Source organism: Hippoglossus hippoglossus, chromosome 7 (genome assembly GCF_009819705.1).
Source record: "Hippoglossus hippoglossus isolate fHipHip1 chromosome 7, fHipHip1.pri, whole genome shotgun sequence".
Classification (NCBI taxonomy): domain Eukaryota; kingdom Metazoa; phylum Chordata; class Actinopteri; order Pleuronectiformes; family Pleuronectidae; genus Hippoglossus; species Hippoglossus hippoglossus.
In genome coordinates this window covers 13831526-13856238 of record NC_047157.1, presented here as the reverse complement: position 1 = coordinate 13856238, position 24713 = coordinate 13831526, and the positions used below count along the sequence as shown (strand labels likewise).

General features: G+C 39.8%; 2 protein-coding genes across 5 annotated transcripts; both read right to left on the bottom strand.

Moving 5' to 3' along the window:
* Positions 1-845: 845 nt before the first annotated feature.
* Positions 846-9134, bottom strand: slc25a33 (solute carrier family 25 member 33). The gene is given in 8 exon segments (XM_034589757.1): positions 846-3117; positions 3226-3506; positions 4123-4144; positions 4147-4188; positions 4494-4594; positions 5786-5863; positions 7041-7205; positions 8911-9134. Coding segments are annotated over 8 exon segments (942 nt in total). The 5' UTR covers positions 8964-9134; the 3' UTR covers positions 846-2917.
* A 5608-nt stretch (positions 9135-14742) lies between these two features.
* On the bottom strand, positions 14743-24462 carry spsb1 (splA/ryanodine receptor domain and SOCS box containing 1). Of its 4 annotated transcripts, none has more exons than XR_004614337.1 (4): positions 24093-24462; positions 17223-18108; positions 15591-15772; positions 14743-15556 (listed from the first exon to the last, which is right to left on the bottom strand). XR_004614337.1 is itself a non-coding variant. In XM_034589759.1 (4 exons), the coding sequence occupies exons 2-3, from the start codon at positions 17914-17916 to the stop codon at positions 15645-15647; spliced, it is 822 nt and encodes a 273-aa protein (XP_034445650.1). In that variant the 5' UTR covers positions 17917-18108; positions 24093-24462; the 3' UTR covers positions 14743-15568; positions 15619-15644. The 4 variants fall into 4 exon arrangements, 3 of the variants coding, with proteins under 3 accessions (XP_034445650.1, XP_034445649.1, XP_034445651.1); XM_034589759.1 differs by having other exon boundaries at positions 14743-15568; positions 15619-15772; XM_034589758.1 differs by having other exon boundaries at positions 14743-15772; positions 24093-24461.
* Positions 24463-24713: the final 251 nt, after the last annotated feature.

Sequence of the window (24713 nt, the reverse complement as noted above, 5' to 3'; positions counted from 1 at the left end):
ACAGCAAAACTGTATAGAGTATAAATCACCCCTTACTAAGAGGTTTTCAAGTATATATTAAAGTTATACTGACGACAGCCAAGTATTATTGCTTACTGTAATCGTTCCATTTCTACTGGCTGCAAGGACATCTCATCTTAAATCAAAGTTATCAGAAGTCACAGGGCCCCCATGATGCTGGACAAAGTACACAGTTATTGTTTTGTGCAAAACACAGTCTTAGGTTCAGCTAAGTAGTGATACTGAATTTTGCTCTATATTTATGCTTTGCTTAGATCCATTTGTGCAGATTTACTTTTACTTTTGCATAGATTGTTTATTATACATGTATTTTTTTATGTTTAATAGTGCAATCAGCCCTGTGCAACTAAAAAAATAAACATTCACACATATGCACACACACAGAGTGCAATATTATATGCAAGTAGATTTTTTGTATTAAGTATTCAGCCTTCACTGTAATTACACATTTATATGTTCTCATGTCTTTATAATGACGTCATAATGAAATGTTATCGCATATTTATTTTGTATTAGTAAATTGAATTTAGTAAATTTGGTAAATTGTAAATATACATTTCTATTCTGTATATCTTATTATTATTGCTACTCTGTATTATGTGTATTATGTTATTACTTACTTAAATACATTATTATATACATACATGTTTATATTACATTGTTTGTGTTTGTTTTTTCCACTTCAGTGTTCCCTACAATGATTATACTTGTATAACTGATATGACATTAAACATCTTGGAATCATGGTCATACAGGGCTGATTACAGCCACTGCAGGTGTAAGAAAGTGATACGCTGTATATACATGTCACAGAGAGAACGACCAACAGGTAAGCATTGATTGTAGATGTGACCTTTCAGAAATATAACACTAACAGCAAGTATGTCTCAATTTCACTTGGGAAAACTCCTGCTGCAGTCTTCTCACAGCTATTCAGTCACAAGCTTGTTCTTCCTGGCAATGTACAAAAACGTGGATGAATCAACAGAAACCACAACAGGAGGAAGTCATTTTTGCTGATGCATGTATGACTGGTCTAGTGGCTTGGCACATAAAGAGACGTGCTTTTAATGTCTCGTGACATGTTTTTCGTTTCCTATTGTTTTCCAGTAATAGATGACTTGGCTCTTCTCTGGCCCAGGGTGGATTTTTTTTCATTTCCTTTATTATGACCAAATATGTTCCCACTTTGAGTGACTCATTATTACCTCAGTTGTGTTCATTTCCTGGAAGGCTTGTAAAGGCTGAGTAAAATACAGAAGAATTCCTGAAAACCTGCTTGTCTGAAAAAGAGCTGTAACTTGGGAAGATTTATTTTCCATGTGAGAAGTATAAAATATAAAGCCAAAGCTACAGGGATGGCTCCAAGAACAACAATGTTACTTTACTGAAAATGGGCCGAGACCTCAATTTAATCCCAGAGTTGTAACCAGACTTGAAACTTGTCCATCCATGTTCCCTGAAGACTCTTTCAAATATAAATTGAAGCATTCAATTCTTATATGTATGCATTATTAATAAAAACATAGCTTTTAAAGATGGGATAGGCATTTTATATTTGCACTATATGGATTTGAGTAAAGTCACGCTGGCATTAATCTTTCATGCTGATCAGGGGCATAAAATTATAACATGTTGTAAAACATTAAAACATGAAAAAAGTCCAACGGGGAGAATCATTTTTATAGGCATGATATGCAGAGATAGTGGAAGAGTTGTTTTCAGATCCAAGCGACTGAGGTTGGGACATTAGTAGAAACAATAACATATTCTCAGCAAATAACAGTATGATGTCTGGGAAACACTTCTGGATGTTCAGTCGAAGTATAACCACAAGTTACAAGCAAATGAGAGCCTTTACTGTAATAAAGGCACTATGCTTGTATGTAGAGAAATTTACCGTAGTTATAAAAGTGGAATAAAATTAAATTCACTAAAGAAATCTCTGACTATAGATTCCTTTTTTCAGTCTTGGTATTGTATGTGTCTTTTATCCAGATCCTAATGTTATCACCAGGTATAAAGTCCTCACTAAATGAATCAATCGGTATAATTGGCTTTCAAAACAGAACCAGCACACTATTGCCTCACATAATTAGAGTCATCAGTTATTGAGCCATAGTGACAGTGCAACAACCCTGCACTACTATTGCGTGTAAGACAAACTAAAAGCACATTTCTCAACTGGGTGTCAGCCAACGACTCATATCATTTCCTTGATGCAGTTTATTGAACTACTGGTCAAATAAGCATCCAAGTTCTTATTATATTGGAAACAATGACCATCTTTTTCTAAGAAAAAATAGATAAATCTGTATATATATATGTTTATATATATATATATATATTAATGAAAAATATGATAGCTTTCTCTGTAATTCAAAACCAGAACAGTATTTGTGAAACAGAAATCTCAAAATGGTCGGTGGTCATTACACTGCAAGGAACAGCAATATTACTTGCACTGCATCTGAATAACTTCCCTTTGATAACTTAACGAGTCAACCCGTGTGTGTGTGTGTGTGTGTTTGTGTGTGATGGGACATTCACCACTGATAAAAGGAAACAAACACTGTCATAAAATAACAAAACATAAAATAACTTAGTTAACTTAACACTAGTCGTCTAAGTAGATGACCTTTTTTTCACAGGTTTGGAGTTTCAGTAAGTACCACGACTTCCAAGAATTATTTTGATAAACTCCGAACAAGCTTTCAATAAAATAATCTGTTTAGCTCTTTGGATAACAGTACAATCTGCTTCAGTTCCACCGTAAAAGTCTCTGTAGCACCACATCAGAATTCGAACAGTATGTGCTACATCTTCAAAAGTCTCTTGCTCAGTGTGACTTGAGTTTTGCGTGCGAGGAAACCATCATTGGCTTCACAACTTGTCTTCACTTGGAGTCTCCCAGCAGATGGACAATGAGTTCGTAAGAGGAGAGGACGATGGCTGTGTTAGGGATTTGTCTAATTAGCTGTGGAATGAGTCCTCTATAAAAAGCTGCATAGCCTTCCTCCACTGCTATTAACCTTCCCGTCTGGAAGAAATATTTGTACTTGCTGCCTTCCTCGCGCAGCCTCGTCCGTATGACCTCTGTGGAGACAAAGCACAAAAAAAGTATTAGTCATTTAATTAAATATGAATTACTCTACAGTGATATTCGGTTGTTGCAAGGGAAAAACAATGAATACAAGTGTTTACCATGTGGGTAGGCGATGCAGGACGCACAACCCTTTGAAAAAGCAGCCGCCATCATCAAACCCAGGAAGTCTGATGCTCCTTTCTCCTTTTCGCCATTCGCGGAGGCGAACTGGCTCTCGGCGAGATGTTTCTTCAGTGTCTCGTAGATGAGGAAGCAGATCATGGTCTCCGAGATGCCGGCGTAAGATGCAGTCAGGCCTCGGTAGAAACCGCGGATCCCTTCTGTTCTGTAAACATAGCGGGCGCACTGCAGTGCATTCATCTTCTTCTCTCCTCTGGCTCTGGAAGATCAGACAGGTCAGGCTCATTAGTGCTAAAATCACATTATGATAGATCCCCAGCACAAGGTATCACAACCAAACCCAAGCACAATTATACATTTTGAGAAAAACAGCTTTTGCATTTGAAGCATTGTCTACTTTAAATGATATGAAAATTGCAACATGGGAATCAAGGAGTTTACCCATTTGTTGGAATTAGTACCTAATTTTACTTCAACTGAATTTGGTTTGAAATAATGGAATCCTTTGCCCCTTCATTCATAAAGCCATAGTTGTGTTACAGGACAAGTGCTTCAAAGACAAGACTTGTGCATGTGACATCACATGATACTACTGCCCGTACTCTGTAATGTAAATATAGACTCTTCCCCTGGACGCAGGACAGTGCGTCAGCACTGTGTATTTATGGCGCCAGGTCACACGCTCCGTCTAAACACAGTATAACCAAGGTCAGTGCCATGAAGGCAGGCTCAGTTTAAGCTGAAAGGTCACATTATTACCTTTACCCTCTGCAAAGCCCCTAAAATAGTCAGATTGTTTTACAACCGCAGTCTGTCTAAAGATTTGGGTTAAAATGCAAGAACACACAGGGGCAGTGAATAAAGAGAGTACACACTTTTTCTCCAGCTGCATCCTGTCTTCACCATCCAGATGGGGTTCATCAGAGAGTTGGTAACGAAAGCTGAGGAAAAGTGACCAAAGAATATACCGTTTTACACCACAGGGTAATAAGACTATCACCTCGTCAGAGTAATTACTAACAAAGTTGTGAAGGGAAAATGTTTTTGTTAGGCCAATTGAGGGAAATTATAGGAACACAAAATAAAAACCTGCAAAATATACTGCTCAGTCAGATATACAATCAAGGAATATTAAAAATGTAGTCCTTTCTGAAGTTGATAATGTTCATTTCAGAGGCTTTTAAAAAGACTCAAGATGGCACCCACGTTATTTTATATAACAAAGGGGAACATGCACTCTTCTCACCTGCAACACCAGCAGAGGACATGTGCACCAATCCGCTATTAGGGACGAACAGCCCATTGAATTTTTCTTTCGATTTTGAGTACGCAGCAAAGTAAATGGCTCTGAAATAAAGAACAAACTGTTGAGAAGTCTGAACAGAAGCAGCTATAAAGATTAGCACACAGTGCTTAGATGTTTTGAATATGTGAACGTGATATTACATATGGCTGTTCAAATATGCAAATGATTCAATTTGGGCTTATGAGAGTGTGTCCAGAGCAGTCGGTTTCCCGGTGCCTGTTCTCTCTGCTTGGTTTCTGGAACAAACCGTTACAGCACCAGAATGGGCTGAATAAGCACTGGGCAACACAGATACCCACTGAGCTGCTCTGAATGTAAGCGTGTTCGAGCTGGCTAGTGGAACAGAGGGACAGTGAGTTACTGACCAAAGGCTCATGCTGTGGCTACTCATTAACCATGGGAAAAGTAGACCCGAACACGTAACCCTTTCCACTTTAACAACGTTTCAAAGGTCTGATCAACATTTAATGGCACATGAATTAGGACAATTCATTTTACAGCTATATTACTGTTGTATGGAAGTTTACCTTCAACATAATCAACCATGAGCCAACGGGGCAAAGTTCTGACTTTGTGTTGAAACCAAAATAGAAACAAGGTGAAATTGAAACTTAAAAAAGGTGCTTCCATGCAAAAACATGATACAACTTCTTCTAAAAGTTCCAGACACAAATTTAAACATGCTCAATTATCTCCAGATTATTCTCATTGCCAGTCTGCGTCTGTAAAACCTAAATTGTTTTATTGTTCTTTAATTAGGTATAAAAACTGGTGTCCACGCTCCTCTATTATGTGGACACCAACTCATTAATGTGGACTAGGCCTCTGTAAGGAGGGCGGGGGACTCAAACATCATTGTCATGGCAACAGCTTCCTGTTTATACAGCCAGTTCGTGTCTTCAGCAATTTAAGAGTAAAATGTAAACACAGCTTCCTCCTTTTTTTGGTTTTATTTTGTTAGCGGCTGTGGTATAGTACAATCTGAAGTGTCCTTATACACGGAAACAAGACTGCTAAGAAATCACCATTGCTTCACTTTGTGACCCTCTTGGCCTCAGCTTTGTTCATTGTTTTAGAATAACAAGGACACCTCCTTGTGTTTTTATCATTAACTTGCACTGTGATGAGCAGGTATCAATAACTCTGACTATGAAAAAAGAACATTGGTATAGATGGTAGTGGAGGTGGACAACCCTGATATGTTTGAGCAACTCAAATGGGTTTCATTGTACCTTGAGGGGGCCACACCAACAAGGTTCGGTCCCAGACCTCGGAAAAGTGATCTTGGTCCCTCTTTTTCAAGAATTGATCTGAAATAAAAGCAGAGACATAAACCATCATACAATGAAATAACTGACAGACTTTTATTCATACACACAACTGTACATATTGAACTGTCTCTTCATATGTCAGTCTGACTATCCCAGGCTCTATTAAAGGCAGGATTAATTTACACCAGTCCTGTACACTCGAGCTGGTTTTGCATAAGTTTATTCACTGAACCCAGTGCCTTTTGCAGCTCTTGGCTTGTCACGTCAGCCACATCCCAGGGAGTTTGTGTCTGTTTTGTAAATAGCAACCTTCATTCTCCAGATGATATTCAGGTCTGCCCGGGGCCAAAAAAGGGGTGGTTACAACTGCAGTTGCTGCTGTGTTCTGTAGTGCGCTAAAGCAGTGCAACATGCATTCGACTTCCCAACACATTTTGAACAAATTATGTACAATTACCTATTTGCAGGTCCAATATGAATTTTACACATATGAGCCTATCAAAGACAACCCTCTACAAGCCCTGAAAACAAGAATCTGTATCAGTTCAAGTAAGTTGAAAAACTAGAAAACTACCTGAACTGACACGGAAATATTTGTTCTCCAAAGACAAAAATGCCAGTAGCTTTTATGGCCTCAGCTACAGAAGACACCAGTTCAGACGGGTTAATTATGTGGCCATGGTCCTTTGAGTGTAATATAACACTGACACAGCCCCCTACTAAAAACCTCCCCTCCTTCCATTTGGCCTACTGAGGCTGCTCTTAAGCATCTCCAACCTAAGCACATTCACAATAGAGCCATTTCCAAGAACACCTTGTTATAAGCACACCTTAAAGCCTGCTGGGAAAGCATGACTAGTGTTACCCCGAACAGCTGATTAAAGAAACTAAATACAAAGAGTGTTCTTGATTCTCTTTTATGTAGGAGAGGATTATTAAAGCAGGACTATGAAGCAGGGAGCAAATGACAGGCTCTCCCAAAGCATTTCCACAGACTAAAAGTTACTTTGACAAAGTTGTTCAGTCAACACAACAGACGCATCTAAACACTGAGGTTTTCACATAGCAGCAAGTCACACTGCAACTACAAAAGAGTAAAGATCAAAGTACAAAAACTGTGAGGATGGAACACTTTGTGCCTTGGCATGCAGATAATGAAATACAAATGCCTCAATGGACAGCTCACACTTTGTTTTTGCACACACAAAAATCTTACCGTAGGACCTGCAGCAGGCTAGGCCCCGGTCGAATAACTCCCGTACCACTTAAGGTGCCTAGATGGACCTGGAAGATGGGCCGGAGGGTGAGGCCAGAGGACTGTAACCGTGTCTTCAGCACCTCCAGGGGACAGGTCACGATGGCCCCCACCGTACCACTACACCTGCAAATTGATAAAATTGGGAAAATTAGAATTATGGGCCTTGGGTATGTTTGGTTGAAAGCAATTCCCCGCTGGCCAATAGATGCGTGTTTGTTATGATAGTACAATGGTTAACCTGCTTAGAACAGTGTGCTCAATTTCTTTTGCATGATTACCCATATGAACCTTGACTGAGGACACTTTTTCCCCCTCTGATCGTAACACACATGAGCAGCCAGGACCAAGCCATAGTTAGCAGTGGTAATACGGGGTTACCAACACATCTGGTAAAGTGTTTTGTGGCTCAGACGTTCCTATTGCACTGAGGAAGACTATTTTTAGAGAGCAGCACTTTTTAATGTCCTCACAACTTTTTGATTCATTCTGTTCTTTACATGTCTCACTAGCACAAACGTATCAGTGACAGGCTTAGAAGTCTGGAACAGATTAAACTAAGCCTCTGAACTGTCTGGTGTCTGGAGGACAGAGTCAAACTTCCAATTGTCCATTTACTAATCATTCCCCATCTAGCCGGACTATCTGATCGTTAGAAACCATGGAATGACGAAATTCTAATTATTAGAAAGGCTATTAACAGCGGGGAATGGATGCGTGCGTTGGCCTGAAGTGACATCCCTGGTGTTGTTGCACATATAATGAAGGAAGAGGCGAAAGGCTGTCATACAAGCTCAGCTGGTTTTTTTTATGTAAATGTTTACTACATACAGATACTGGAGGAACTGCACACCTTCAGCCGGATACAGCTCAAACAACAACAAAGTCGTCAACACAACTGAATTTACAATAAAAAAAATGAAAAAAAAACATGTTCAGGCCAAATCACCAATACTACAAAAGGCAGCAAAACTTGTGCACGACGTAACATTTCAAGGGTAAAATGGCGTCATTTTTAACAAGCCTGTGTTGCTCTAATGTGACCTCAACATGCACTGGAAGTCATCCAGCCTTTCTATACAGTCTGTGCACCCAGCGCATGTTCGTGACCCGGTCCTGTGTGGAATTATACGCTGGGAACAGTTCGCATTCTTCGGCCAGGTGGCCATGAGCTTGTGGCGGCAGAACACGGAGCTGCCTGCGGGCACAGTCTCACGTAACACCGAGCTAAAGGCCAACGGTTCCCGAGACTGCACCGCATCCAGTCGGCCAAGAGGAGACTTGGCTAGCCCCTAACTCACGGTGTTGAGTTACACGTTATAGCCCAAGTCGTCTACATAACGTATTAAATATAACCCCCGGTAGTTTGTACACGACTTTTCAGACTCAAAACTCACCGACAACCTGGATACAACATGCTAGCTAACGGTGGCTACGCGGTGTTAGCAAACTTCCGGAATGATGTAACGCGCAGACATAAAAGAAAAGTTCGCTATCCTTGCTAACGTTGGTCATGTTATAAGTTTGAGGTGTGAATTAAGTTCACACAGATGATTTCACGTGGCGAATGTGTCCGCTGGTGAAGGGCAGCGAACGTAGTGAGAGTACAGTCGTTGTGCTATGCTAACACGAGCTAGCTCGCCTTTAGGTGTTTTGGTTAGCATGCCGGCTGGCGGCTAGGAAACCTTTAGCTCAAAGCGTGAATTCTCTATTGTTTCAAACAGATGAGACAGCGAAGCTTAAGCTCCGGTTCCAATCTTCACGTTTCGTTTTCCTCTATCGTGTTAATAACGTCACGCCGGTTTGGAGTGGTATCGTTAATGTGACTCACCCCCCGGCGAAAAGATGAAGCAGCGTGTCTTTCTGTGCCATCGTTCTCTTCATGCAGCCAGCATCCTCGTATTGTGCTTCTGTTTAAATTGTCCCCCGCGTGAAAGAAGAGGTCGCACCGGTTGTGTTCCCGATGAGCGGCCGGCGATCCCTCTCTCTGTGCCGGGTCGGAGGAGCTGTCAGCGAAGGGGGCAGCGGCTCGATGAGCTGATGAGGAACCAGCGCTGACGTCAGAGGGCCGGGCGTGGGTGTTGTCCGTGACGTAGGGACACGTGCCGGGCACCTTGTTCTATCGCAGGTCGTTACACAACAAACACAGACCCTCGAAAAAACACAACACTGTGACCTGGACCAGTCAACCCGCTGACCTTCAGCTGCCTATGTGTAAAACACCAGACTCTATCATTTACAGGCATTGTATACATTAGAGGCCGTTTAATGTAACACTGTATAATGGCAGCCCACACTTAAAGGTCCAGTGTGTAAGATTTAGGCGAAAGGGATCTGTTGGCAGAAATTGAATTAAAAATAATCCTAGTGATGCTTTCACTTGTGTGTTTCATCTAAATTGTTCAAATTGTGGTTTTCTGTACCCTAGACTGGGCCCTTTATATTTAAACACTTTATATTTACATCTGGAGCGGGTCCTCTCTACGGAGGCCGCCATGTTATTATTTATTTTTTTACAGTCATTCAAACTGGACAAACTAAACACCTTTTGAGTTTTTATGACAACTGAAGTCTACCACAGGTTCTCCTTCATGTTTGGAAGGGGAGGGTGAGGTTAGGGGTATTCAGCTGCATGATGCACATTCACCATTAATTTCTACAAACTGAACCTTTAAAGGGTCAACATGTGAACATTTTATTTTCAAATATTCAAAAATTAACATATTATAGAGAACGTTTTAAGAAATAACATTAAACAATTTTTGAGAGAAAAGGAAGAAGAAATGGTGACGAGCTTTACAGTGAGCGTCACAGCTTCTCTCTCTCCCTGCGACAAATCCCCCACATTTTCCTCAAGCACAGCTGTTGATGCCCGTTGACCCAAAACCAGGAACATGCAAACAGCAGACATCAACAGAGAACCAACAAAAACCCAATTATTCTGAAAGAGATCTCAATACGATCAATTTTACACAGAACATACGTATCTCCATGTCCTCTGATAATTGGATGATATGTAAAAAATATCAGGAAAGAGAAATGTAAGAGCTACCTTGTTAACTATGTGTGGACATAAATTGTGAACCAATGAACGAGCTCAATTCTTAATGTTCTCAGCTGTTTTGAAGAACCTCATAATTATAACTTGAATATTTTTAATGTCAGAACAAGCCTACGTGGATTTCAAATAATCAAGTGTGCTCTTAGACAGATAGAGGTTGTTAACGTCATTTTACCAAGTAATCTATTCCTCTTTTCACTAGAATCCCTATTTGTTTAACTTCTGTTTTGGTCTTGTTTTTTTGACACTGTACCTACAGGGTAACAGGGTACAAATTGGTAACTATTTTATTCACCCATACTTCTGGAAGCAAACCTACACTATAAATCTAGGGCTTTATAATCTAGTGTCAACCATTATTCTTATTGCATATATTCATATCGTTTGTATATTAGTTTGACTAAGCATTAAAAATATAGTTATAGAGTTTCATGTAGAGGCATCATTAGAAAAACATACAATAATGGCTGCAAAACATTGTAAGGGGTATAAATGCACAGTGCACTCATAGTGCAATCACCATAGCTTGTTTGTTTTCGAAAGATGAAAATTATAATAAGATATCCTGCAAAGGTCATCCCATACCGCGATGATACATTTAGATTTTGTATTACTTCCTGCAGCTACAGCAGCTCAGATCAAACTGTTGGCCTTCCTATAATTAGCCTGTTCACATGAGAGCAGCCAGATCACAGGACATCACAGAAATAATCTGACACCATGCGCGTTAACTGTGCTGTAATGAGGGCGTGATGTTATGGTATGTGCTGCCCACCAATGAGATGTCTTAACTTGGAATGCAACTCCTGCTGTGCGGATGGTTAAGCTAGAGAAAAACAAGTTACTCAATCATCCTGATAAGAGATTGTTTGTCTGTGTCCGCACAATAACACCTGTGCCTGTGTGCCAAAAACACTCGTCGAACCAGTGGTGCTTGATTTTTGACCTATTTTTTATCCTAACAACATTTCTGTCATCCTGTATTGACAGTGTATATGAAATCTGTGTTTGACATGACAACACCTACATTTTTCCAATTGTACCTTTGTTATTTACTTTACTGGTAGTAATAGAGCGACAGTGACACATATTGTATAACAAGGTACGGATCTCCTTTGTCTCGCCAACATGAATGGTCTAAATTAAGTTTCTTTCAATGAACATCTGAGGTGGGTCTAGTAAAAAAAAAAATACATATTCATTTTAGAATTGTCATCAGTGGTTAAGAGTAATTCAGTAATTTTACTCAAGCACTGTGCTCAATTACAGTTTTGAGGTACTTGTACTTTCCTCATGCATTTCCATACTTCCACTCCACTTTATTTCAGAAGGAAATATTGTAGTCTTTACTCCACAACATTCATTTATCAGTTCTGGTTAATGGTTTCTTTTCAAATCAAGATTTTACAAAAAATAATCATGTGGTTGACATCCTGAAATATATTAAAGACTAAACCAGTGATTTCCTGCCTTTTTTGGCTTGTGAGATCTTAAAAAACTCTAGTTGGAGTGTGTTGTCATGTTAATGTAATGAGCTATTTAATCTCTAGCGTTTTTAGAGTTTAGTTTTAGATTCACGCAACTAATTAAATTCTAATTTGCATTAAAAAAATTGATTTTAAAACCAAAAGTTACAGCAGAGATTAGTTTTTTTCTTCAATCCAGCTATGTTTGTATTGTGTGCAGTTAAGTGCTACTTATGAATCAAGACATCAGTATCAACAATCTAATATCACATAATAATCTATCAGTCACACATATTCTTCAGAATAAGTAATTTAACTTTGATACTTAACATATATTTTATTGTTAATACTTACTTTCTTTTGCACAGGTACAATTTTAAATGGATGACATGCACTTGCAATGTAGTGAATGTCACAATGAGTCTGGACGATCTGAACTGTACTTCATGGTTGTTAGGGTTGAAAATACTGACACCAAGTGATCGAATATGAAACCTGCAGCTAAAGAATTGTTCCCTCACAGTTCTGCCTGTCAAGAAATACAATTCAGAAAATGTTTTTGCCAACCTGCTGTTTAGTTTCATTCTTGTGTCTTATTTTGTATCATCATTGTTTGTGATCTACAGGCTTTGTTAAGTCTCAGGTGACGATCAGATCCTAAAGAGGCTGTTTGGTGCTTTCAGAAATCTCCCTGGGGTTGTCAGAGTCAGTTGCGGAACAGTGTTTGTGTTTCTCTCTGTTTGTGCACATAAACTTGACTGAACCTAATCCTGTGCCTTACATAAAAAGCTAAACCATTACAGGGATTAAACTGACTCAGTATCCGTCTCGGTGAAACTGTCACAGCAGCTGGAGGCAAGGTCGCCCCCACACCCATCCCACCATTCACTGCCTCCTTTAACACTGGTTTCCCTCAGTGCTCGGCTCATGAGCGTTTCAAGCGTCAGAACTCGTTTTTCCTGATATTGAGAAGTATGTCAGTGTGAAACTGCTTTTTGAACGTCTCTGTGCCAAAATCTCAAAACTACAATGCCAACTCCTAACGTAGCATTATTCTAAAGTGACTGTTTAAACTAAAAATAATTTCCATGCAACTGAACACTACTCAATGTATGTTAAAGCCTTTACAAGTTAACAGGTATTGATTAATGTAATTTATCCCTGCTGCCATCAGCCTTTAAATTACTCATTGTGAAGTATTTGTATTTTTGTTTACCGTATATATGGTTATTGCTGGCTGAATAACTAAATGCCCATTTCCTTAATCTGTAATTGTTGTCCTTTTTTTTTTTTTTTTATATACAGACAAAAATCCACAACTAAACCATGTTATGACACAGAGTTGTGCTAACACTGAACATTAGCACATCTCAGACAACTAAACTGAGTTAGAATATGATATTTACAGACAGAAAGTTAAGGCTCAAAAGAGTCAGTTCCCTGTTGGTCTCCATAGGCTGTGGCTACAATAGACTTTGACATGGTAAATACTTTGTGCGTAACCAATGTGTCCAAGTATCTGCAAATCCACTGTCTGTTCTTTTCTTCTATATGCAAGGAAACAAGTAGAGCAGCTGGAGACTAATACAGCAGGAATAGAAGTCAAATCTCCATCATCATTACTGCAGCTAGATTCCCATTGAGACAATAAAGGGCCTGTTCATCCACACTGGTGTTTTCTGATATCCTGCCTCATCGCAGCATCAGGCCGAGTGATGTCAACACAGATTTGTCCTGCCCTGGAGTCTTTGACTGGTTGTGGTGTGAGACACAGGCGTTCGTGACAACATTTACAATGACTCTGCTGTATTTCACTTTCACAGAGAGCCAGAGCCAACATGCACAACGCCAGGACTTGGAAACAGAAGCAGCTAATGCTAAATTCAATTTAGCCATTATTCATTTTATTATTTACCTGTGATGTTCCTACTGTGACGTGTGAGAGAGATGTCAAGCACAGGCAGGATTTACATGCTCACCCTGCCCTGTGAAGAGAGTCTGTGAAGTGGTTGTATGGAAGCATATGGAACTATTTAAAAATGATCAACTGAACTGAAAAGGAAATTATACAAATAAACAATTAATTTTCACATAAATCCATACATATGGACATTTTTGTGAGCATATAAAAATGGAAATACTGTTTGATTAATTTCCTGCTGTACAGAGGACAATATTAACAATTAAAGATTTAAATGCAATATGAACAGTATTAACCGATTTCTCATTTACGGAAGCACAACTCAAGTCACAGTAAACAATAAAAATGCCTTTCTCTCATTAGTGGAAACAGCATTTGACTTTTCATTTTCAAAGATTTGAGTTGCTCAACAGGACAACATTAAAATGCAGGAAGTGAAACAGTGAGCCCCCAGTCTATTGCATTTACATGGCAGCACACTGTTAAAAAATATATTCTGTCAATCCTCACATCAAGGTGTGTGTTCAGATAGGATGTCATTCATTCTCTGTGGGCGGGACACCATAAGCTACCAATCAGATCCTGAGTTTTGTGATCATTAATTCCTGATTAGCATCTACTCCTACGTGAATGATTGACAGACTGTATTTCCATTTGTCACCATAAGAGTGTGCTGACATGTAAATTTGCTGAATGTGCATTCCCAACAGTTCGAGGCCTGGTGATGTTTTTAGAACAGAGTCTTGTACGATGCACAGTATATAATTTGAAATAATCTTTAATAGATACTTACAAACAAATCTACAACAAGGAGTACAAATAAAATGGAATCTGCAAGCAAGGAAAAGTAAGGTGTGGCACAGTGTGTCCACGTCCAGCTGAGTGCTGAACGTGGATGTCTGTACATTAAAAAATACTAGAGTCAACAGGTCTATGATATGGCGTTTGACAATATGTTGGCAATCAGACCTTCACATTTGTGCAGCACTTTGTGGATTGTGTTTTCTGTCATTACGTTGCCTTAAATCTGAGGTTTGCTGATTCAGGCACAACGCTGTTCACCTACATAATCTGGCCCCCACCTCATCATAAAACACAAACACTACATCAATGGCTCTCAGCTATGTGACAGTGAGACCCGTGAGTTGCAGGTTTACATCACAACCAACCGTCCTGGTTTAATATGTGCAAACCAGTGAAATCTGCAGACGAGACTGGTCAAATAATTAAACACTGCACTCCTGAGCCTTGACAGCATGTGGGCGAAAATTACTGAACTACAAAAAGTAGAGTGACAGAAAAGATTAAAAAGACACTGATTGTATAAAGAACAAAAGAAATCCTGTAGATGCATGCTACAAATAATCACAGTGACATTTTTCTTCTTTTACAGTTTCTGCTGAGGATGTGGACTTCCATCCATATCGCATAGAGAACTGAGTGCAGTGAGTTGTGGAGCTGCTCTTCAGCTGCCCCAGTGCTTTCATCCACACTGCATTTCAGACTCACAATGGAGTGGTCAGCATCACTTTTTTTCATTTATTAGCTAATTAAAAAACACATTTTCTGAAAGCATTAGGGTTTCAAGTTATAATTCTCAAGTTCTTTGAGGATGCACAAGTTGACATGTGTATGTGCTGCCACCTTGTGGTCAGATACTGACAGAGCACTTTTGCACCAAGTTAAATTTCCAATACACACTTGTCTCAGCACAATAACATTTAAAATGTTTGAATCACAAAGCCTGGAGGTCACAGCAGAGGTACTGACTACATATGCCACATCAAACTGGAGGAGGTACACCAATATGGTGACTGTCATTGCATCGCCTGGATCAGCATGTGCATAGTGCTCAGTGATTCCTGATTTTTATAAAGTTAAAGAATACAATTGCAAAGAGTCATAAAAACAGGATAAGAAACTGACAGAGAAGCAAACTTGTTGAGAGGTTTGAACAATCCTGTCAAACGGGTTCAACCCAAGAAGGATCCCAGAGAAACATGAGAAAGAGACAAGGGTGTGCTGTGCGCGTGTGTCTGTGCGTGTTTGTGTCTGTGTGTGTGTGTGTGTGTGTGTGTTTCTGTGTGTTTCTGTGTGTGATGTAACTGTAAGCGCCGTCATTGGTAGAGCAGGTAGTTCTTGAGAGAAGCTGGCAGGGGCAGTCTATGGATTTCACTCAGACGGTCTCTTCCTAATGCCACCCTCACCGAACGCCTACACAGGTCCATGAGAGAGAGGGGTTCAGCTGAAAGGGAGACAAGAGGGGAGAGGTGTAAGGAAGAGCAGGTTTATGTGTTTGCAGTTGTAGAATGAAGAGTGTACATGCTGCTGGCCTAAACTAACATCCGGAGAGGCTGTTTGTAATGTACTACATGTATTAATTATGGACATGTTACATTACAATAGGGCTGGGCGATAGATAATACAATTATTTCAAACTTTTACCTTGGTTAGGATTATTGAAACATCACTCTGTCAGTCAATTGAATAGTTAAAACCCTGCACTGCCTCATAATTAGCTGATGACATCGATGATGTCGGATCATGAATCTGGATCATTCCGGTCACTTTAACCCTGATGTCCTGGATGTGTACATCACGTTATGATTTTGATAAGCACTTTATCATTTGTTTAATTTTACTTGATTTTTTAAATCTGATGGATAAGTAGGGATGGGCATCTTAAAAATACCATGTGTGATATATATGAATACAGAGACACTATTTTTTTAATAAAATTAGTTTTACAAACCTTACATAACAAAAAAGGTCAACATTTTCACATACAAGTCTTGAAGAAACCATATGACCATTTTATGTCAAAATTAAATATGGAAATATATCTGATCAAAGACGGGGCAAACAAGATGAGCCACAGAGAAAATATACATTTTTACTTCGCCATATTCTTAAACTGCAGGACCTAAATTACATTTCAATACGCATTTTGTCAGAGGTAAGGATTTTTATCTTGTAAAAGATCAGGGATTTCCCTGCTCCACATCAAACAATAAGAGCAACGTCATATCAAACTGAATTCTATGCATATTACTGCTTCTTTTTTAGACTTAACTAGGTCAAGGGATCTGAGCTGAACATAAAAATCTAATGAGCACAGAGCATTTGGGACATGAGGATACAACATGTTTTGATAAGCACCTATGTTTCTCCATTGTAAGCTCATGACTCTTTTACATGGAATAATTTGAATTAGTCCAATTGGAATCATTTTACATCTTTCTGGGGGAAAAACAAGCATGTTTTTCTGTACATAAAGTATTTTTTAAAGAGATAAATACTCCACCACAGCTCATTTTAAAATTGAGTACAGTACTCTTACTAAGAGCAGGACACCGTGATATTATTCTAACCTGACAAGTAGTGACTCAGAGATACAGTTAAATATTAATTTATATTATCTAGGTGACATAGCAAGAGTACAAATTAGTCATTTTATCACATGTTCTGCTTTATACAACAGCCATACGGATGCAACTAAACAATGCTGCTGTACAGTAACCCAGCTGTGATATCACTTTAGTGTGGCAAACCTTCAATGGTTACACCTTGGTTTATCGCATCAATAAAAGTATAAACTTAAGCAAAAGCTGTACACAAGACATCAAAACACTGTTGCTCATGAGAGGAACGAGTAAGTAAGAAAGATTTAAAAAAGGTTAAAGATTTGTACTTACGATCAAGACCATTTATGTACCGGATTCGTATTTCACAGTGTCCCCACACGGCGCTCACCACCGGGTACAGCTTCCTGCCCTTAAGTCCTCTGAATGCTACTCCTAGATAATGTCCATCCACTATGTAACCCAGAGTTCCCTCGTCCATGTCCAAGACTACTAAGAGGGAGTCGGGTATTATGAAGGTGTCGTCTGGCTCAAGGAAGGCTGGGTATGTTTTCCCTGGTTGGTTCTTGCCATCATGGGAGAGTTTACTCCTGCACAGGTCCCAGCCCCACGACTCCGCATTGCTTCCTACTAACGCTGTGTAGCCTACGGAATGTAGCGGGGCGTCACTTGTAGCCACTCCGACCACGGCATGCGTCCCACGCTGACGCATGGCCCAGCTTATCTCCCACACGTGCAAACCCCTTGTGTAGCCGATATGGCCCCTGATGGCGTCTGTGCTCTGCGCCACGGGGTGCCTGTGGAACACCAGCTTGTTGTCATCCTTGACGAAGATGTTGAGGGAACGGTCGTCGTTGTTCCACGAGTGCTGGACCTGCACGTCCAGGCCGGCAGGCGGCATGTCCAGCAGCAGATCGAGTCGAGACGGCTTGGTGTGACTCAGGGCCTGTAGCTCCAGCTTCAGGGGACTGAACGCCGGATCTCGCATATCAATGGTTTTGATGCCACCAGGGACTTTTTGCCCCATGCTCGGGGTCGTTACAGCAGCTCCTTCCCCCTCCGCCCCCTCCTCCTACTCCCCCCTCCTCAAAGACTAATGGGGGGAGTATTCAGCCTCAGACCCCGCTCCTCCACTGTGCTCCTGCAACCTCAGAAACAGTGCTCCTCTGCCACTAGATGCAGACAGCAGTTGTCAGCCCAGGTGTTGTTTGAAGACTACCTAGAGAAATAAGGAGGTTAAAGGAGAAAAGGACAAACAAGTTTATCGATGACTAATCTAGATCCTAAAAAACAAGTTAAAAACATGGCACATTGTGAGTGTGTTCTTATCACGCCATCGTGCCCTTAGAAAACAAAATGGTACATCTGCTCGAATAATATTATAAAGCATTTGTTGTAAATGTTACAGTTCTTGTTTACATTTAACTGGAAATTCACACAAACTTTTAACTCGATTCACATGGTAACGAGTGGACAACTGATATTAGCTGTTGAGCTGTGTCAAAAGTGTCTTTGTTATCATGTGAAGCCTTGTGTGTGACAACATAAGGAAAGCAGTGTCCCATGACCTGAGATATCTAAGATGTAAAGCTAAATACCGATTTACAAAGATAACATTAAACAGGAAGCATGCATCTGCTGACCATATCCCTATTTCTCACATCCTTAGTAAATATAGTAAAGATGTCGCTGGTGTATTATAAAGGAGGAGCAGTCAGAGATTACATTAAGACTTTATGGCGTTGTTTTTCCTCCCTTCCACTTCATTGTAATGTTGAGTTAGCCTAGACAGACAAGACCAACAAGTTTCTGCCACTGAACAAATCAGAAATGTATTTTGAAAGGAATATGTATGATGGATTGGACTATTTACAGTGATTAGACTGGCCTAGTTAGGTTGTCAGATTGAAAAGCTGCAGTTCAACATTTTATAACTGACTTGTATTAGCTGCTGTGTACAAACAGTCATTGTAACCTCACGGCTAAATAGGGTTGGGCAGTGTGATGATGAGATGATGGAAAACTGTCAACTGTGGCACATTTTGTCATTCATGCCATGGTACCTATCAATTACATGAGTCTGGTTATATGAGTCACTTGTAGGCAATGTTGCAAATCAACACTGCTTTGTGCCAAAAAGACTTTTTGGGTTCGTCTTCACAAATTTGGAAGTTATTCTAGATGCTTAACATTTTCAGCACCTAACTTTCTTGATAGTGCATAAGTATAATTCAGGTATGTTATTTTGGGGCATTATGCCTTTGTTTATGGATCAAATAAAATCAAAATGTATTTGTTTTTCTTCTTCCTCTGTCCTATCAAAAGTTTCTCAAATCAACCCTCCACAAAGTGTAGTATATCAAATCATTGCAACATTCAATTGCATGTACCTCAACAGGATTATTTCCCACTCATATTCCCCGCACTGACTTTTAAATTTAACAATTAAAGAGCACTGCAAACACATCATATACTAGTTGAATTGGACTTGCAGTAAATAAAACAGACGTACAACGAGGACACATTTTGAAATAAACTTCAGTGTGTCAAAGCATGTTTAGATTCAATCGGTTTTTGATAATTAATTGTTGAGGGTTAAGGGCAGATGATGTCACACCTTGTTAAAGCCCTATGAGACGAATTGTGATTTGTGAATATGGGCTATACAAATAAAATTTGATTGATTGATGATTAATTTGATGGATTAGAATTTCACAGATTCACTTTAAGACACCATATAATAAAATCAAATCATTTAAATTAGTATTTGAACAATTTTGAACTGTGTGGTCCCCATCAAGACAACAACTGTAGAGCTACAAAGGTCCATAAGAATGTCAGTGATAAAAGGAAATTCCTTTTCATATGAATCTTAATGTGCCTGATCCATAGATCATTATTCTATCTTGATCAAGTTCAGCTTATAAAAAAAAAAAAAAAAACACTCAGATCTATTATGTGCTCCTTTTGCTATGTGACCCATTTAGGATTATGCCAAACAACATGAAAACATCAAAACCTTATTTGATTAGCTGTTCTCAATTTTGCGCATTACTTCCCCAGCTTATCTTGACAAATAAGTCGCATCAATGTAAACATCTGTGATGCCATGCTGTTGCCAATTTTGACCACTTATCAACAGCTATTATACAAAGTGTTTGACGTCCTGACAGAGAGGACAACTTCTGTGGCTCTAAAAAGGTGATAAAAAGTGATAAATTCAGGTGAAAAATATCATGATACAAAAAAAAAAAAACCTACCATATTCAGTTCTATAGCATTATTATTAATAGGTTTCATTAAAAAAGGTTTATGAAAAGCAGTATCATACAACAACAAAAAAGTATATCCCTGATCCTCAATGGGCTGAAACGTTACTCAGCTATTCTCAAAGTGAAATATTCCCACAAACTCCAAAAATAGAAAAAATGAGGGGAAAAACTCCAGCCATTTCCTATTATTTGGTTGTCTAGTCAGAGAGCAACAGGAAAAGCAGTAATAAAATGTCTGGCTTAAAAAGAAAATAAAAGGACATTCTGTTGTGTTTTGGGACACAGACCTTTTGAGGCGGAAACAGTTCCAAGAATGCAGAAACTTGATAATAAAAGCCTAATGACTACCTGCTGTTCTTTACTTCCCCAACTCTATTACATTAGCCCAGAGTTGTGCAGTTGAAACAATAAAAAGGCAAATGAATTCCTGTGGGACTACAAGGACTATCTTTTATAGTTAAATCCCCATTTGGCCTGCAACCCTAAACTCCACATTAAGGATCAATATGCCAAAGACAAGATGGGACTTTTTGTGGGTGCAGGTGAGACCTCTGCTACTCTTTGGTCTTCATAGTTCAGCCTGTGTTGCAGTGAGGCTGTGGAGTGCATTGTGTAATGTGGAAAACTGTGCTTCTGGGAAGGCCACTCTAATTGAATTGTAGACAAGAGTTCATTGAGAAGTGCTTTGGCTCTTCTTCTAATGCAAGTAAACAACCATTTAAATGGGTCATGTCTCTCCAGTGATTTGAAAACAGGAGGGAAGAAAAAGCAAGAGGCGGCTGGCCAGCATCTGAATGTAAACATCTCTCTTTCAATGCCTGTCCAGCATTCAGGGAGAGTGAAACATGTTAATTTGCACACTCTTAGAGCCAGCAGTTTACCATTCCCTCTCCCTGTGGCAAAGGGCCACCTTATAAACATACACAACATGCCCAAGTAAATAAAAACTTAAAGAGCAAAAACATTTCACGTCAAATCGAGCAAAGCCTCCCTACTCACCACCTTGAATTTACTTTGTACTCCTTGTAAATATGTTCTCAATAAACTTTCCTAAAAACTTGCTATGTCATTAAGTCATTAACTTTAAACCATTTATGCTACATAATTGAAAATTTCATGGATTCTTTACACAATTAGATGTCAAATTTCTAAAATTGTTGACACATCTTGAGCAAAGTGCTTTCTTGGTTAAACTCCTATCCCACCAGGCGTTCCTTTAAAGCATCATTAAAATGTCTTTTCCACCATCCAATCCCTACAGGAGTTCCCCCAAGGCTAGATGCTGGGGCCCTTTCGGCTGCAATAAACACTACTGTCTTGGGTCAAATTACCTGCTCACATGGCTTTGCATATTAATGCCACACAGATCACATCCAACTATTCCTGACATTCGCTCCAAATGGCCCCATCTGTCCATAGACAAATCTTAGCTCATCGCTCAGACACATCCACATGGATGAGGGAATGTCACCTTCAACTAAACCCTTAAGACTGAACCCTTAGTCGTCTAGGCCAACCAATCTCTCATTTATTATAATTACATCAAAACTGCCTCATCATCTCTCTCATATTGAGAGAAATATGGAGGTCAGGACTAGGTATCCCTGTCTGATTATGTTGCCTCTACCAGTGGTGCTAATTTGCACTTAACATAAAAGAACCATCAGTCCTTACATGACTCTTGTTACTGGTCATGGCTTCAACTACTGCAATACCTGCCTAGCAGGCCTTTCTTCTTGCAGAGTGAAACTCTTATGTCACTCTGTTGCTCATCAACCTCCCCTGGCAATCCATGGCCCCCAAAATCAAGTCAGTAGTGTTGCATACAGACCAACCTTTGGGTCTGCACCGGTTTACTTGAACTAAGTCTTATGGGCTTACGCTCCTTCTCAGCCAATCAACTCCTCCCGAGATCATCGTCTGGCATTGCTTTCTCTTGCTTTGTACATTCTAACAGCACAGAACAATCACTACACAACACTTTTTTTTACTAAGGCAACAGACGTTTTTAAAAGTCTCCATTATCTTAGAAATTCACAAAAATATAACACCAGAAATCTGCACACAAGTTGTTGGGTACAGTGATATTATTTACATGAAGTAAGAAGCAAATCCAAAATGGTCGGTTTGGACTTTTGCCCAAATAACATAATAAAAAATGTCTTCTCTCATTTACCTTGGACATCAAAACAAACATATCCATTAGTTAAATAAAAAGGTGGTTTGTTGAAGAATATATACTGAGCTGGGTTCCTGGAATTGGCTGTTTGGAGGTCCTGGGCCCCTGGGTTGGTTTGGAGCTGATTAAAATGCAAGAGGAAGGGCTCACTGAATTTGCCGAGCCAAGGAAACACTTGGTCTCTATTGTAAGGCACAATTTAGACCAGGCCCACCTGAACCTAAATCATAGCATTTTTGTTGGCCTGTCGAGTACATAAAGCTCAAGATTTACCAAAAACAAAGTCATGTGCTGTATGGATACAATTCGTGAATGCGCTATGTATTCAAAAGGTGGCTGAAGATAATGCTGTTTATCACTTCTCTACAACTATTCCTTTGATGAAGTTCAAACTGAAAAATGTTTTAGCTTTGAAGAAAGTTTAGAACTTTTTGTTTATGCATTCAGATGACCTGGTCTTTTGTGCAACCTTGTTCCGGTTTATTAGGCACTTTGCTAAAACTAATGCAGTCTCATGTAATTGACATCAAGTTCAGGTTTTGTAGTTTCCGCTTCATCATTCCAGGGTTGTGGTTTGGGATACTGTCGAACTGAAATGTGACAGACTGAGGTGTGGATCTAGTAGGTGTGGGGGAAAAACAACAATACAGCAATATAGAGTGGCCCTTATCAATATGCTAGTGCTAAATAGAAATATAGTTTTATATATATATTGTGAACTTTTGCCTATGGCTATTTTGCACTGGAACGATGGCGCATGTGGACACTGACAAGTTACAGTTTGTTTGTTTAAGACTAAAGTTTGTGTCAAACTGTGAAACTGAAACCAAATTGCAGTGAATACACAAGTCCTGCACTTTACCTTAGAAAGACATCATGATGTATCATTATATGACTGCATTGCAAAATGTCCGACTATCGCAGAATCGCTGTATCATGATATTGTTGTTATTGTGGACCATGCACAGCTAATCGTATCGAATAGGGGGTTACCCTGCCTCTCTGTTCCTTGTATCTGGGATTTGTTTCACCCTCACTGACATGAATTGGGTAGACCCCATGTTAATACCTCTCAGGTCACCTCTCCTTTTTAAATCAGTGAGGACAGACTCGTATCCAAAGCACATCTCAGGAAAGTCTTTAACTTCAGCCACTAGAAAGCTCATGATGTTGAATCAACAGTTTAAAAAGGAAAAATAAACTTATTGTTATCATTTCACGATAAGGTTTAGGTTCTTTTAAAGAGTGAGTGGTGAAGTTAAACCTGATAAAGTGGCACCCCAGTGTTTGGAGGCCTTTCTGTAGAGTTAACCCATGATAGCTTGTCATGCTAGCTAATGTAGAAGCAGCCTAATCTTCCAATAAGCTGTCGCGGACCAGGCTCGAGGAAGGTCCACGCGAGACAAACACACCGGAACACAGCTCGTGTGTGTGGAACGTTGGGGAACGTTCTCTTTAGAACGTTGTCTGTGTTCACCTGGAGGAAGCTCGTCTGTTACACGAGCACGAAACGTACCTGATAGCATCAACAGCGGCAGACTAGCGTGGCTAGTGCTAGCGAATGGGGCGAAGACGAAACAACTCCGTTCGTCCACTTGTTAAAAGGGAACGTGTGTGAAGTGGCCGCTCGTTCAGACGTGTTGTGTTCGGTGTGGAACATGTAAATGTGTTGTTAGGAGGAAACCGAAACAAGCTCCTCTGTGGAGACCACAAGATCAGGAAGAGAGGAGGAACAGAGGAGGAGGAACAGACCTTAATGGAGGCAGAGGAACAGAGGAGGAGATGTCACCGGCTCCGGCTTCACACTCTGCACTTACTCCATCGTAGTTTCCTGCTTCCTTGTCGCCCGAGCTTGAGCCATTCCAGGCTGGACATGGATTGTGTGAAATGATGATGGCTGCTCTCTAACATCCCTCACGTCACGTGGTAAAATGCTCCCAGCTGCTCGGCGAGATTAGGACCTCCCCCCCCCTACCGACTGTCAGCGAAGACTGTGAAGCTGGTCTCACGTTGGGAGTGCAGTTGATGCGGTTGTTTTGAGCTCAAATCAAACTGCACTGATTTATTCATGAGGCATCACACAAGAGGGACGATGCACATGCTGGAATCAAAACATCAAAGTAGCACAGGAGTTTATACTCTGGCCCTGAAGTGCAAATCACAACCACACATGGGGAAACACAACAAATAAGTCTACTTGCTGTTGTGTTATTTGATTTGTTGTGTTTTCTTATTTCCTGTGCTGTTGTTTTTCATTTTTTGTTTTGTTTTGTTGTTGTGGCTTTTGATTTGATGTTGTGTTTTTTGATTTGCTGTTGTGTAATGTGATTTGTGTTTGGTGAATCGCTGTTGTGTATATTTTAATCGCTGTGT

Coding starts and splice junctions, on each gene's coding strand:
- spsb1 (XM_034589759.1), bottom strand. CDS start 17,916: ATGGGGCAAAAAGTCCCTGGTGGCATCAAAACCATTGATATGCGAGAT. Junction 15,773..17,222: donor GTACATAAATGGTCTTGATC/GTAAGTACAAAT, acceptor TCTCCCTTTCAG/CTGAACCCCTCTCTCTCATG.